The sequence below is a fragment of the Schistocerca americana genome, chromosome 8 (genome assembly GCF_021461395.2).
Source record: "Schistocerca americana isolate TAMUIC-IGC-003095 chromosome 8, iqSchAmer2.1, whole genome shotgun sequence".
NCBI classification, from domain to species: domain Eukaryota; kingdom Metazoa; phylum Arthropoda; class Insecta; order Orthoptera; family Acrididae; genus Schistocerca; species Schistocerca americana.
In genome coordinates, this window is record NC_060126.1 from 117,967,859 (window position 1) to 117,981,448 (window position 13,590).

Here is a 13,590-nt window from a genome sequence, read left to right on the forward strand (position 1 = left end):
TGGACATTTGGAGAAAGGGAAAGGAAGTTTTTCTTATGAGACGTGTGAATTATAAATTATTTCAAGACTGTGTACGTGTGCGTGAAGTATAACAAATAGTAAAGAACGTAAGTTATTATTATCAAAACACAAATATCGGTGTAATTAACAAAACACAGTTTTTTTTTGGTATAATCTCTGTGTAACATAGGCCATGAAGATCAGAGACAATGCTTTGATTGAACTAGCGCTCCTGTTTTGTTTCGTCTAGCGGTAGGCCGCCATTGTAGTGCTGTCTGATTATTAACGTAAGTTTTAACTGTATTTTGAAAAATATAATAGAAATTGTCATTAGAAATTGTGTATTATTGACTTAGTTGTCACCTCTCATGATTGCAACCATTAATTATAATTAACAAAATTTTTACAGAACTTCGTAGTGCCGGGAGTTCATCTCCCCTAGCAGGATTTAGTCGGCCATTACGCTGACAGTATTATTTAATTAAATGATCATGTCATAATATTAAATGTAAATGCGAGAGACTTCTCAATTTTGATCTTTCATTAATTTCAAAGTTAAAAAGAGTCAAAATAGATTTCGTTTATTTATGTTTAGAATACTGAGTGAGTTCAGCACGTTTCATTTTGGCCGCCTAACGGCAGACGAGATTCTCTCCAGTTTTGCCTTGCAAATCATGAACAAAATATATTGAAAAGCATTACATTCCGCAATATCTCAGTTAATCTTTTTGTAATTCGGTACATGAATAACCAGTAGCCCCTGAGACCCATATTAATAATTACATTTTGCGTAAGAATTCGCATATTTACTTTTCTAAATAGCAGCGCTCACGAAAACTATTTATTAGAAGGCGGTGAGTCGCGCGCTGTGTTTAAAAAATATTATATCGTGCGTACTTCGGGGCAGCCGATGTCCGTACGAGTGTTATCGCAGTATAAGTTAGTTAAAAGTCTCATGCTAGCCCATAATATTTAAAGCCACCCCAACCAAAATAATAAAATATATAATTATAAAAATAAAAAAAATACACTTATACCGTGATAGTCTCCTCAGTACAAAGAACAGCTCCGCCAATACGCTGCCTTTTCGTACCCTGTGTACGCAATACTACTTCATTTGCATACGTGCATATCCCATGACTTTTGTCACCTAAGCGTATTTCTTTCTCCCTATATCCTTGCCATATTTATTTCTTTTTTATTTAAATTCTAAATCCCTCGTGTCCAGTTCTTCTTTATTTACATGTATCTGAAAATGAAACACTAACGTTTGGAGCGCGCGCGCGCTTGTGTGTGTGTGTGTGTGTGTGTGTGTGTGTGTGTGTGTGTGTGAGAGAGAGAGAGAGAGAGAGGGAGACGGCGACTTACGGTTGGCCCAGAAGACGGGAGTGAAGGGCACGGAGCAGAGGAAGAAGCTGGCGGCGTACCCGGCCACGAGGCACTGCAGCTGCGGCAGCAGCACAGTCAGCTGCAGCGCCAGGAACTTGTGGGTGGCGTGCGGCACGCCCAGCGCCGAGGACAGCCCGCGGGCCACCGACAGCGTGCCCCAGGTCGCCAGCACCAGCGACACCAGCTGCACCGCCACCAGGTACGGGTAGGCCGCGTCCAGCAGCGCCTGTCCACCACAGGTACAGATACAAGGGGTGGACGAAAATAGGAGAACACCAACAAGTGCAGGTCTGCAACATTCCTGCTCTTGGTGGTCTGTAGACGATACATTTGTGTGGTGGCTCCATGGAGTAAAGACGTTACCTGCACTACTGGCCATTGAAATTGCTACACCACGAAGATGACGTGCAACACACGCGAAATTTAACCGACAGGAAGAAGATGCTGTGATATGCAAATGATTAGCTTTTCATAGCATTCACACAAGGCTGGCGCCGGTGGCGACGCCTACAACGTGCTGACATGAGGAAAGTTTCCAACCGATTTCTCATACACAAACAGCAGTTGACCGGCGTTGCCTGGTGAAACGTTGTTATGATGCCTCGTGTAAGGAGGAGAAATGCGTACCATCACGTTTCCGACTTTCATAAAGGTCGGATTGTAGCCTATCGCGATTGCGGTTTACCGTATCGCGACATTGCTGCTCGCGTTGGTCGAGTTCGAATGACTGTTAGCACAAAATGGAATCGATGGGTTAAGGAGGGTAATACGGAACGCCGTGCTGGATCCCAACGGCATCGTATGGCTATCGGTCGAGATGACAGCCATCTTACCCGTATCGCTGTCACGGATGGTGCAGCCACATCTCGACCCCTGAGTCAACAGATGGGGACGTTTACAAGACAACAACCATCTGCACTAACAGTTCGACGACGTTTGCAGCAGCATGAACAACAGCTCGGAGAACATGGCTGCGGTTACCCTTGACGCTCCATCACAGACAGGAGCGCCTGCGATGGTGTACTCAACGACGAGCCTGGTTGCACGAATGCCAAAACGTCATTTTTTTCAGATGAATCCAGGTACTGTTTACAGCATCATGATGGTCGCATCCGTGTTTGGCGACATCGTGGTGAACGCACATTGAAAGCGTGTATTCGTCATCGCCATACTGGCGTATCAACCGGCATGATGGTATGGGGTGCCATTGGTTACACGTCTAGGTCACCTCTTGCTCGCATTGACGGCACTTTGAACAGTAGACGTTACAGTTCACATGTGTTACGACCCGTGGCTCTACCCTTCATTTGATCGCTGCGAAACCCTACATTTCAGCAGGATAACGCACGACCGATTGTTGCAGGTCCTGTACGGGCCTTTCTGGATGCAGAAAATGTTCGACTTCTGACTGGCCAGCACATTATCCAGATCTCTCACCAATTGAAAACGTCTGGTCAATGGTGGCCGAGCAACTGGCTCGTCACAATATGCCAGTCACTACTCTTGATGAACTGTGGAATCGTGTTGAAGCTGCATGGGCAGCTTTACCTGTACACGCCATCCAAGCTCTGTTTGACTCAATGCCCAGGAGCATCAAGGCCGTTATTACGGCCAGACAGACAGAGCTTGGATGGCGTGTACAGGTACGGTGAAAAAACGTTTTGTGGAGTGACGAATTACGGTACACAACGTGGCGATCCGATGGCTGGTTCTGGGTATGGCGAATGACCGGTGAACGTCATCTGCCAGCGTGTGTAGTGTCAACATTAAAATTCGCGGTCATGTTTTCATGTAAGTGTTTGCACCCCTTGTTGTTTAGCGCGGTATTATCACATCACAGCCCTACATTGATGTTTTAAGTACCTTCTTGCTTCTCATTGTTGAAGAACAATTCGGGGATGGCGATTGCATGTTTCAACGCGATCGAGTGCTTGTTCACAATGCATGGCCTGTGGCGGAATGGTTACACGGCAATGACATAACTGTTATGGACTGACCTGCTCAGAATCCTAACCTAAATCGTATGGAACACCTTTGGGATGTTTTGGAACGTCGACTTCGTGCCAGGCCTCACCGACCGACATCGATACCCCTCCTCATTCAGCACTCTGTGGGGAATGGGCTGCCATTCCCCAAAAATTGTTCCAGCACCTGATTAAACGTATGCCTGCGAGAGTGTAAGCTATCATCAAGCCTAAGAGTGGGCCAACACCATACTGAATTCCATCATTGCCGATGGAGGGCGTTACGAAGTCATTTTCAGCCAGGTGTCCGGATACTTTTGATCACTTATTGTACTGTTTTCTGCAAAGCAGCTCACACAGAATTATTTTTTCAGGCCACATGCTGTCATCATTCTGCACAACGCGGTAGTGTCTTACGCTTTCTGGTACATGAAGTATATGTGGTCTCAGATAGTTTGCCTGGCGAGCTACAACACCAAAGAACAGTTTTCAAACAGAATGGTAATTCTTAATGACAGATACAAAATGAATTCCATTTCAAGTAAGATCAATACACAGATGTAAATGAAGATGCAGAGGCACCGATCACAATGGCTTTCTTCCGTATTTTCGCGTCATGCCTACGAGAACAGAAGGAATCCTCGAGACACGACATCAACTGTGTTTTTGGTCCACCAGCAAAGTTGAGGAATTCGCTGTGTTCGGTCAGAAACGATCTTGGCCTTAGGAAACGTGGCGTACATGAGATCCTTTGCCAATGTGAGAATTCTCATATTCGTCATATATATCGAACCGTCCAAAAAATCTACGCTGAACATCATCGTCGTACACGCCTTGGCCACCCTGATAAATCAGCACTACCGGAGCATTGCCTGAACACTGAGCATCACACGTTTTACAACAAGACTGAAATTTTATCCTCAGCGTCATCATTCTGGGACCTTGTTTCTAAGGAAGCCTTGCATATCCCTGCGGCGGGTAATGTTATCAACAGCGATGCAGGTTTTCAGTTAGGCGCCGCCTTGAATCCAACACTTGCTGACATTCAATTAAAAGAGAAGAAACAAGAACTGACGATTTACGACCGGACGCAGGGCACTGTAGAGACTTAATTTAGCTTTTAACCACAGGAGTAACCGACAGTTCAGCCATTGCCCACAGAGCACGAGTGGAATGCCTTTCTGAGGCTTCCGGCAGGGGTCACAATGATTTCGCTTTCATCCAACTGCGAGCGCCCTCTCGCGTACGCGTATTTTCTTCCCGTTCCTGGCCTGATAAATTCCGACGGCGTCGCACGATTATCATCGCTAGCGTCTTGCAGCTATGACGTCAGAAACTACCATTACCTTAAGATGTGGAACAGTTGAAAGGTTGAAATATTTTGGTATTTGCACAATACTATCCGGCGGTAAACCCGAGAAGCGTATTTGCAAAAACACAACACATTGCCAGGCCTAAAACGGTATAGCAAACTTGCTGCCAGTCAATATAGCTTCCAGTTGTTTACGAATGGATAAATACAGGTCCTGTACAATACTCATGGGAATCTTACGCCATTCTTCGTACAAAATACAGTAAAGGCAAGTTCAAGTGACGATGAGAACGTGGATTCCGATCGCTCGATATTCTCTCCACACTTGATCACAAAGCTCAATAATATTGATATCTGGTAACTGTGATGGCCCGAGTAGATGCAACAATTCATCCTCGTCCTCGCAGAACCAGTCCTGGACGATGCGAACTGTTATTAACAGAGGGCCTATGGTCTTGGAGCACATAATCACTATTGGGGCACAAATGGTGCGCCATGAGATGGACTTGTCCAGCCAAAATGGTCTCCTAATCATTCGTAGAAATGCGACCTTGCAGAGTAACCGTGCAGGCTGTGGAACACCATGATGTGGCCGTTCAAAGTATCACCGAAACTAGTTACCCTAGGACGCAAACTCGGCTAGAAGTTGGAAACAGTGAAACAAGACTCATCCGACCAATGACATTTTTCAGTTGCTCCACAGTTCAGGTTTTATTGCTTCGGTACCATTCTTTAGTTTTGCGGGCATTTGTATCACTGGTTAGGAATTCCAGCTCGGCTTGCAATTCCCTGCTTATGGAACTGAATTCGTGTTATTTTGGTCCTCATTCAGATCACGCCTGCGACTTTCATTCCTGCAGTGACATTTGCGGCTGTCGTCCTCGTAATTCTCGTCACAGTCCTCTTCAATGACCGTCCGTCACCGTCACTCAACACACACTTTCGTCCGTGTTGTGATAAAGCGCATGATGTACACTACTGGCCATTAAAATTGCTACCAAGAAGAAATGCAGTTGATAAACAGGTATTCATTGGACAAATATGTTATACAAGAACTGACATGTGATTACATTTTCACGCAATTTGGGTGCATAGATCCCGAGAAATCAGAACAACCACCTCTGGCCGTCATAACGGCCTTGATACGCCTAACCATTGAGTCAAACAGAGCTTGGATGGCGTGTACAGGTACAGCTGCCCATGCAGCTTCAACACGATACCACAGAGTATCAAGAGTAGTGACTAGCGTATTGTGACGAGCCAGTTGCTCGGCCACCATTGACCAGACATTTTCAATTGGTGAGGGATCTGGAGAATGTGCTGGCCAGGGCAGCAGTCGAACCTATTCTGTATCCAGAAAGGACCGTACAGGTCCTGCATCATGCGGTCGTGCATTATCCTGCTGAATTGTAGGGTTTCGCAGGGATCGAATGAAGGGTAGAGCCACGGGTTGTAACACATCTGAAATGTAACGTCCACTGTTCAAAGTGCCGTCAATGCGAACAAGAGGTGACCTAGACGTGTAACTAATGGCACCCCATACCATCACGCCGGGTGATACGCCAGTATGGTGATGACGAATGCACGCTTCCAATGTGAGTTCCCCGCGATGTCGCCAAACACGGATGCGACCATCATGATGCTGTAAACAGAACCTGGATTCATCCGAAAAAAATGACGTTTTGCCATTCGTGCACCCAGGTTCGTCGTAGAGTACACCATCGCAGGTGCTCCTGCCTGTGATGCAGCGTCAAGGGTAACTGCAGCCATGGTCACCGAGCTGATAGTCCATGCTGCTGCAAATGTCGTCGAACTGTTCGTGCAGACGGTTGCTGTCTTGCAAACGTCCCCATCTGTTGACTCAGGGATCGAGACGTGGCTGCACCATCCGTTACATCCATGCGGATAAGATACCTGTGATCTCGACTGCTAGTGATACGAGGCCGTTGGGATCCAGCACAGCGTTCCGTATTACCCTCCTGAACCCACCGATTCCATGTTCTGCTAACAGTCATTGGATCTCTACCAACGCGAGTAGCAATGTCGCGATACGATAAACCGCAATCGCGATAGGCTACAATCCGACCTTTATCAAAGTCGGAAACGTGTTGGTACGCATTTCTCCTTCTTACACGAGGCATCACAACAACGTTTCACCAGGCAACGCCGCCCAACTGCTGTTTGTGTATAGGAAATCGGTTGGAAACTTTCCTCATGTCAGCTCGTTTTAGGTGCCGCCACCGGCGCCAACCTTCTGTGAATGTTCTGAAAAGCTAATAATTTGCATATCACACCATCTTCATAGTGTCAGTTAAATTTCGCGCCTGTAGCACGTCATCTTCGTGGTGTAGCAATTTTAATGGCCAGTAGTGTATTTGCACTTACTGTGTATGTGCTATAAATCTTCCATACAGTGCCTCTTGAAACACGAAACACACTCGGCTACCGTGGTAACAGTGGCACCACTGTAAGGCCAATAACAATTTGCCCACGTTATGATCACTACTGACACTTGCAACGTATTAAGGATACTGTACAAGCGCTGTTTGTGAATAAATGCGAGAGTGCAACTTGCAGGCCTGGCTAACATCAACGTTTGTGTTCAACCACGCATTTCTCGTGCTGTGTCCACATTTTTGCCCCCTCCCCTGTACCATTATGTTCGACACTTCCACACACCAAACTGCGCAGGCTTCACACTTTCAAAATGATTAATCCCAGGTGTTGTAGGGAGCAATTAGATACTAGCTGTAATAGCTGAATCAGTTTTTATCCGTCTCCACTCGCAGTACCTTTTCTAAGAAACTGTTGAATTAAATTGAATTCTCTGACTATTGTCGCATATTAGACGACGAGAAAAACTAGCAAAAAAATTTTCTTTCACTAAAAATATGATGAAAAAAGCACTAGCACGATTATGCAGGTCACGTTTCAAATGGCTCTGAGCACTATGCGACTTAACTTCTGAGGTCATCAGTCGCCTAGAGCTTAGAACTAATTAAACCTAACTAACCTAAGGATATCACACATCCATGCCCGAGGCAGGATTCGAGCCTGCGACCGTAGCGGTCGCTCGGCTCCAGACTAGCGCCTAGACCGCACGGGCACTCCGGCCGGCATGTTTCATTTCATAAGAGCTACCTGTTATTAGCTTATCGAACTGTATCGAAACATCTGCATAAAATTCTTACCCCTTTTCTGTTGTTGCATTTGCCTATCAATAGTAGGTTTCGAAATATTTAATTTTGGCTCAAATGGTTCAAATGGCTCTGAGCACTATGGGACTTAACTACTGAGGTCATCAGTCCCCTAGAACTTAGAACTACTTAAACCTAACCAACCTAAGGACATCACACACATCCATGCCCGAGGCAGGATTCGAACCTGCGACCGTAGCGGTCACACGGTTCCAGACTGCAGCGCCTAGATCCGCTCGGTCACTCCAGCCGGCTTTAATTTTGGAATCAGGGACTCATCCGCTGGACACCAAGTACCAGATATTATTAATACAGGAGATAGGTAAAATTGAAAGAGCAGTGGTGCGTTAAGGTACCAGTTCGTTTGGGAAGTGTGAGAACATTAGGAATTGTTTAGCAAATTTCAGCGGCAGACACTAGACGCTGAGAGGCCTTGTGAACCACAAGAGAGGTTTCTTGTTAATAAACCAAAAGCGCACATTTTAAAAAGAGTCAAGAAACATAACTTTTCGTTCAACATAAATAACAATAAACGTGTACTTTTGGGAAATCAAAGAAAGTGGAGCTTACACAGAGACCTACCGACACTCATTCTTCCATCTCATCATCCTCCAGCGGGTTTAGATAGGGGGAAAAAGATAGTGGTACCATTCGTTCCATGTACCGGAAACGCTAAAGTTACTCGTGGAGTATAGATCTAGATGTACCGTGACAAATAAAGGGAGGTGATCGTAAAAGAGAGAAGAAGCATAGAATGTAGGTAATATAGATTAAGTAGTCTAAGTAACGGCTCGCTGTGAATCATAAGAAAATACCGGGTTTTTAGTAGGCATCTTTGGAAACCGGTCCAGAAGCTGTGCACGTAAGCATGTTGGAGTTAGGATTCAAGTTGACGGCCCGACTCAAATCGATTCCACGCGGGGGATTAATGACGAGAACCCGTGTGCCGGGAAGCCTTGATGTGGTTTTTAAGCGGTTTCCGATATCCGACTAGGTGAATACTGAGCAAGTACCCACGTTCCCGCCTCAGTTACATGATTTGCAAGTATTTCGAAAAGGTTTTCACACTTTCATGCAACACGACACTAGACGCAGACAATTTCCTTTCCAGGGAGGGTGCTGTTGGGACAGGAGAGGCATGCATCCATCCTCTACCACTTACATTGTCAATTCCAGAATAACTTGCCGTCTCTATGAAGACATGAGATGAGGGTAGGAAACAGAAGACAGACGCTCCGTAAGTAACTCTGGGGTTTGGGGAGGCGACTGCGTGGAAACATGGCATACGGAAAAACGATACACATTAGTGAATAGAGGATCCGTCGCAGTTTTTAACTCACTTTACAGGCGTGTCGTTCGTTGTCGGGCAAAATGTGTTCAACATATTTAAGTCAATGACGTCAATTGCCCTGGAAGACTCGTCAGCAGTTCCCCTTGGAAATCTGTTCATTTGGCTGCCTGTCTGCAGGTGCGAACTATTTCCACAAGATAATACGCAGTGGATGATTACTCTTCATGTTCTGACACACCTGCTCCCTAGAGCAACTACGCCATGGCGGGTATGACAAATCGAAACTTGGAAAGATCCTCTGTCCACTGATACGAGCCGTTTTTGTGTATGCCATGTAGACGGCGTAGTCGTCCTGTGAACCCCTGGAGGTGCTTTTCAATAACACTGTTTCACAGAGGAAGACTGCACTGTAGTTGCTTCTCTAGACTGTCGCACAGATGACAAAATGGTAGATATCGAAACAGACGACAGAGGGATAGAGAAACAATTAAAATTGCTCAAAAGAGGAAAGGCTACTGGACCTGATGGGATACCAGTTCGACTTTACACAGAGTACGCGAAGGAACTTGCCCCCCTTCTTGCAGCGGTGTACCGTAGGTCTCTAGAAGAGCGTAGCGTTCCAAAGGATTGGAAAAGCGCACAGGTCACCCCCGTTTTCAAGAAGGGACGTCGAACAGATGTGCAGAACTATAGACCTATATCTCTAACGTCGATCAGTTGTAGAATTTTGGAACACGTAATGTGTTCGAGTATAATGACTTTTCTGGAGACTAGAAATCTACTCTGTAGGAATCAGCATGGGTTTCGAAAAAGGTCGTGTGAAACCCAGCTCGCGCTATTCGTCCACGAGACTCAGAGGGCCATAGACACGGGTTCACAGGTAGATGCCGTGTTTCTTGACTTACGCAAGGCGTTCGATACAGTTCCCCACAGTCGTTTAATGAACAAAGTAAGGGCATATGGACTATCAGACCAATTGTGTGATTGGATTGAAGAGTTCCTAGATAACAGAACGCAGCATGTCATTCTCAACGAAGAGAAGTCTTCCGAAATAAGAGTGATTTCAGGTGTGCCGCAGGGGAGTGTCGTAGGACCGTTGCTGTTCACAATATACATAAATGACCTTGTGGATGACATCGGAAGTTCACTGAGGCTTTTTGCGGATGATGCTGATATCGAGAAGTTGTAACAATGGAAAATTGTACTGAAATGCAGGAGGATCTGCAGCGAATTGATGCATGGTGCAGGGAATGGCAATTTAATCTCAATGTAGACAAGTGTAATGTGCCGCGGATACATAGAAAGATAGATCCCTTATCATTTAGCTACAATATAGCAGGTCAGCAACTGGAAGCAGTTAATTCCGTAAATTATTTGGGAGTACGCATTAGGAGTGATTTAAAAGGGAATGATCATATAAAGTTGATCGTTGGTAAAGCAGATGCCAGACTGAGATTCATTGGAAGAATTCTAAGGAAATGCAATCCGAAAACAAAGGAAGTAGGTTGCAGTACGCTTGTTCGCCCACTGCTTGAATACTGCTCAGCAGTGTGGGATCCGTACCAGATAGGGTTGATAGAAGAGATAGAGAAAATCCAACGGAGAGCAGCGCGCTTCGTTACAGGATCATTTAGTAATCGCGGAAATGTTACGGAGATGATAGATAAACTGCAGTGGAAGACTCTGCAGGAGAGACGCTCAGTAGCTCGGTACGGGCTTTTGTTGTAGTTTCGAGAACATACCTTCACCGAAGAGGCAAGCAGTACATTGCTCCCTCCTACGTATATCTCGTGAAGACACCATGAGGATAAAATCAGAGAGATTAGAGCCCACACAGAGGCATGCCGACAATCCTTCTTTCCCCGAACAATACGAGACTGGAATAGAAGGGAGAACCGATACAGGTACTCAAGGTACCCTCCACCACACAACGTCAGGTGGCTTGCAGAGTATGGATGTAGATGTAGATGTAGATGAAAACAGAACACGGAATATCGAAATGAAACAAATAGTAGATGGATAATTAGTAGAGATAGCATTAAGGAAGGAAAACGGCAACTCAGTAGTAAGACAAGCTAATGTCGAGTCTGACACTAGCATGATATCAATAAAGAAGGTAGGCTAACGCGACGGATGCTTCGTACCAGCAGCTCAGTTTCATGTCCAATCCTGCACGAAGTATTTCTTGTTACATTCGTACGAGGGGCGTTAAATAAGTAACGCAACACATTTTTTCCTCGGCAAATTTCGGTTGAAAAAATGCGGAATTTGTTGTGAGACATCGTGGAATATTCTCGCTTCAGCCCCTGTAGCTTCATGAAGATCTGGTAAGTGGCGGCGCTGTGCCTAGCCTTGAAATTGGCATCCGTAACGGAGGTGCGTCCCAAACAGAGGGTTGTCATTCTCTTTTGGTGCAAAACCAGAGTATCCCATCTATTCATAGGCTTTTGCAGAATGTCTACGGAGACTTGACAGAATGGCGAGTCGTTGGGCTAAGCCTGTGTCATCATGGCAACAAGGTCGCCCAGACCTGTCCCATCTCCCACGTGCCGGGCGGCCGCACCCAGCTGCGACTCCTGCAGTGTTGGAAGGTGCGGACACTCTCATTCGAGGTGAACGACGGGTCACAAACAAACATTTCACTATTCAGCTGGACGCTTCTGTTAGTAGCGCTGACACACTCGTCCACCAGTTGACATACTCTGAGGTATGTGCCCGCTGACTTCCTCGCCGTCTAACCTAACTTCCATTTGTTTGGGTTAATGGAGGACCCATTCTTGAGGAAGCAGTACGCGATTGATGAGGAGGTTACTGAATCAGCAACACGCTGGCTCCGACGTCGACCAATAGAGCGGGCATACGGGGCCTCCCAGTAATGCTATGACATTGAAAACAAGGGTTTGTAGCCAAAAGAGTTTTGAATAATACGGTGTATCGAAATCCTAAATAAAACCAACCTGCTTTTAGAAAATAGCACGCTGCATTACTTATTGAACGCCCCTCAGTATAGATTACAACGCTTAAAAAAATGAAAAAAAAGTTGGAGATTATCTGCTTACAAGGGAAAGCCCTTAGACACTGCCGACCGATTCAGCTCGTTTGGCTGGTCACTTGTGTATAACCTACAATGAAAAAAATTATGATAGTTTGGCTCAAAATCTGTCTCTTCCCCACTTGCAATCGCCCCCTCTTCCCCGTCCTCTATTTTTGAGAAAACCGCCCGTAAGATACATGACGCGCAGTCGACTCAAAACTGACGGGATCGATAGTTAATTGAACACTGAGTAATTTTCATCGTCATATACGAGGTCTGGATATGTATAATTTTCTAGAAATCTATGACAGACATTTCTTTGACTGTCTCTTGTGTATCCGTAAAGTAAGCGCTGTGCAACGAAAGCGCCGATGGAGTAGCGACCAAGGCTGCAGAGCAGAAAACCTGTGTTCGAGTCATTTCTTTTTCTTTATTCCTATTTTTTATCGTTTCAGAATTGGTAAGAATGGGAGGGTTAGTAAAATAAGTAAATCTATGTTGTTGTTGTTGTTGTTGTGGTCTTCGGTCCTGAGACTGGTTTGATGCAGCTTTCCATGCCACACAGTAAAGCTGCATGCCCTCGGGAAAAATTACAGCTGTAGTTTCCCCTTGCTTTCAGCCGTTCGCAGTACCAGCACAGTAAGGCCGTTTTGGTTAGTGTTACAAGGCCTGATCAGTCAATCATCAAATGGCTCTGAGCACTATGCAACTTAACTTCTGAGGTCATCAGTCGTCTAGAACTTAGAACTAATTAAACCTAACTAACCTAAGGACATCACACACATCCATGCCTGAGGCAGCATTCGAACCTGCGACCGTAGCGGTCGTTCGGCTCCAGACTGTAGCGCCTAGAACCGCACGGCCACTCCGGCCGGCGTCAATCACCCAGGCTGTTGCCCCTGCAACTACTGAAAAGGCTGCTGCCCCTCTTAAGGAATCACACGTTTGTCTGGCCTCTCAACAGATACCCCCCCCCCCCCCCCCGTTGGTGTTGCGCCTACGGTACGGCCATCTATATCGCTTAGGCACGCAAGCCTCCCCACCAACGGCAAGGTCCATGGTTCATGGGAGCGAAGTAAAATAATGGTTCAAATGGCTCTGAGCACTATGGGACTTAACTTCTGAGGTCATCAGTCGCCTAGAACGTAACACTAATTAAACCTAACTAACCTAAGGACATCACACACATCCATGCACGAGGCAGGATTCGAACCTGCGACCGTAGCAGTCGCTCGGTTCCAGACTGTAGCGCCTAGAACCGCACGCAAATTAATCATTTGTTCATTATAAGTAAAATTTCCCCGGGTGCTGCTATGGAATATTACGCCGTATACAAATGTGTTGTTCTATGTATACTGCCTTCTGCTACAACGGTTCGCCTCTCTCCCTTATCTGGTGAAATG

General features: G+C 45.9%; 1 protein-coding gene across 1 annotated transcript in view; it reads right to left on the reverse strand.

Annotated features, from left to right (window-relative positions):
- Positions 1–13,590, reverse strand: part of LOC124545613 (organic solute transporter alpha-like protein) — a 46,103-nt gene that overhangs the window by 12,251 nt on the left and 20,262 nt on the right. Inside the window, exon 5 of the mRNA XM_047124561.1 lies at positions 1,369–1,615. Coding sequence (XP_046980517.1) covers positions 1,369–1,615 — 247 coding nt within the window. The remainder of the gene's footprint in view (positions 1–1,368; positions 1,616–13,590) is intronic.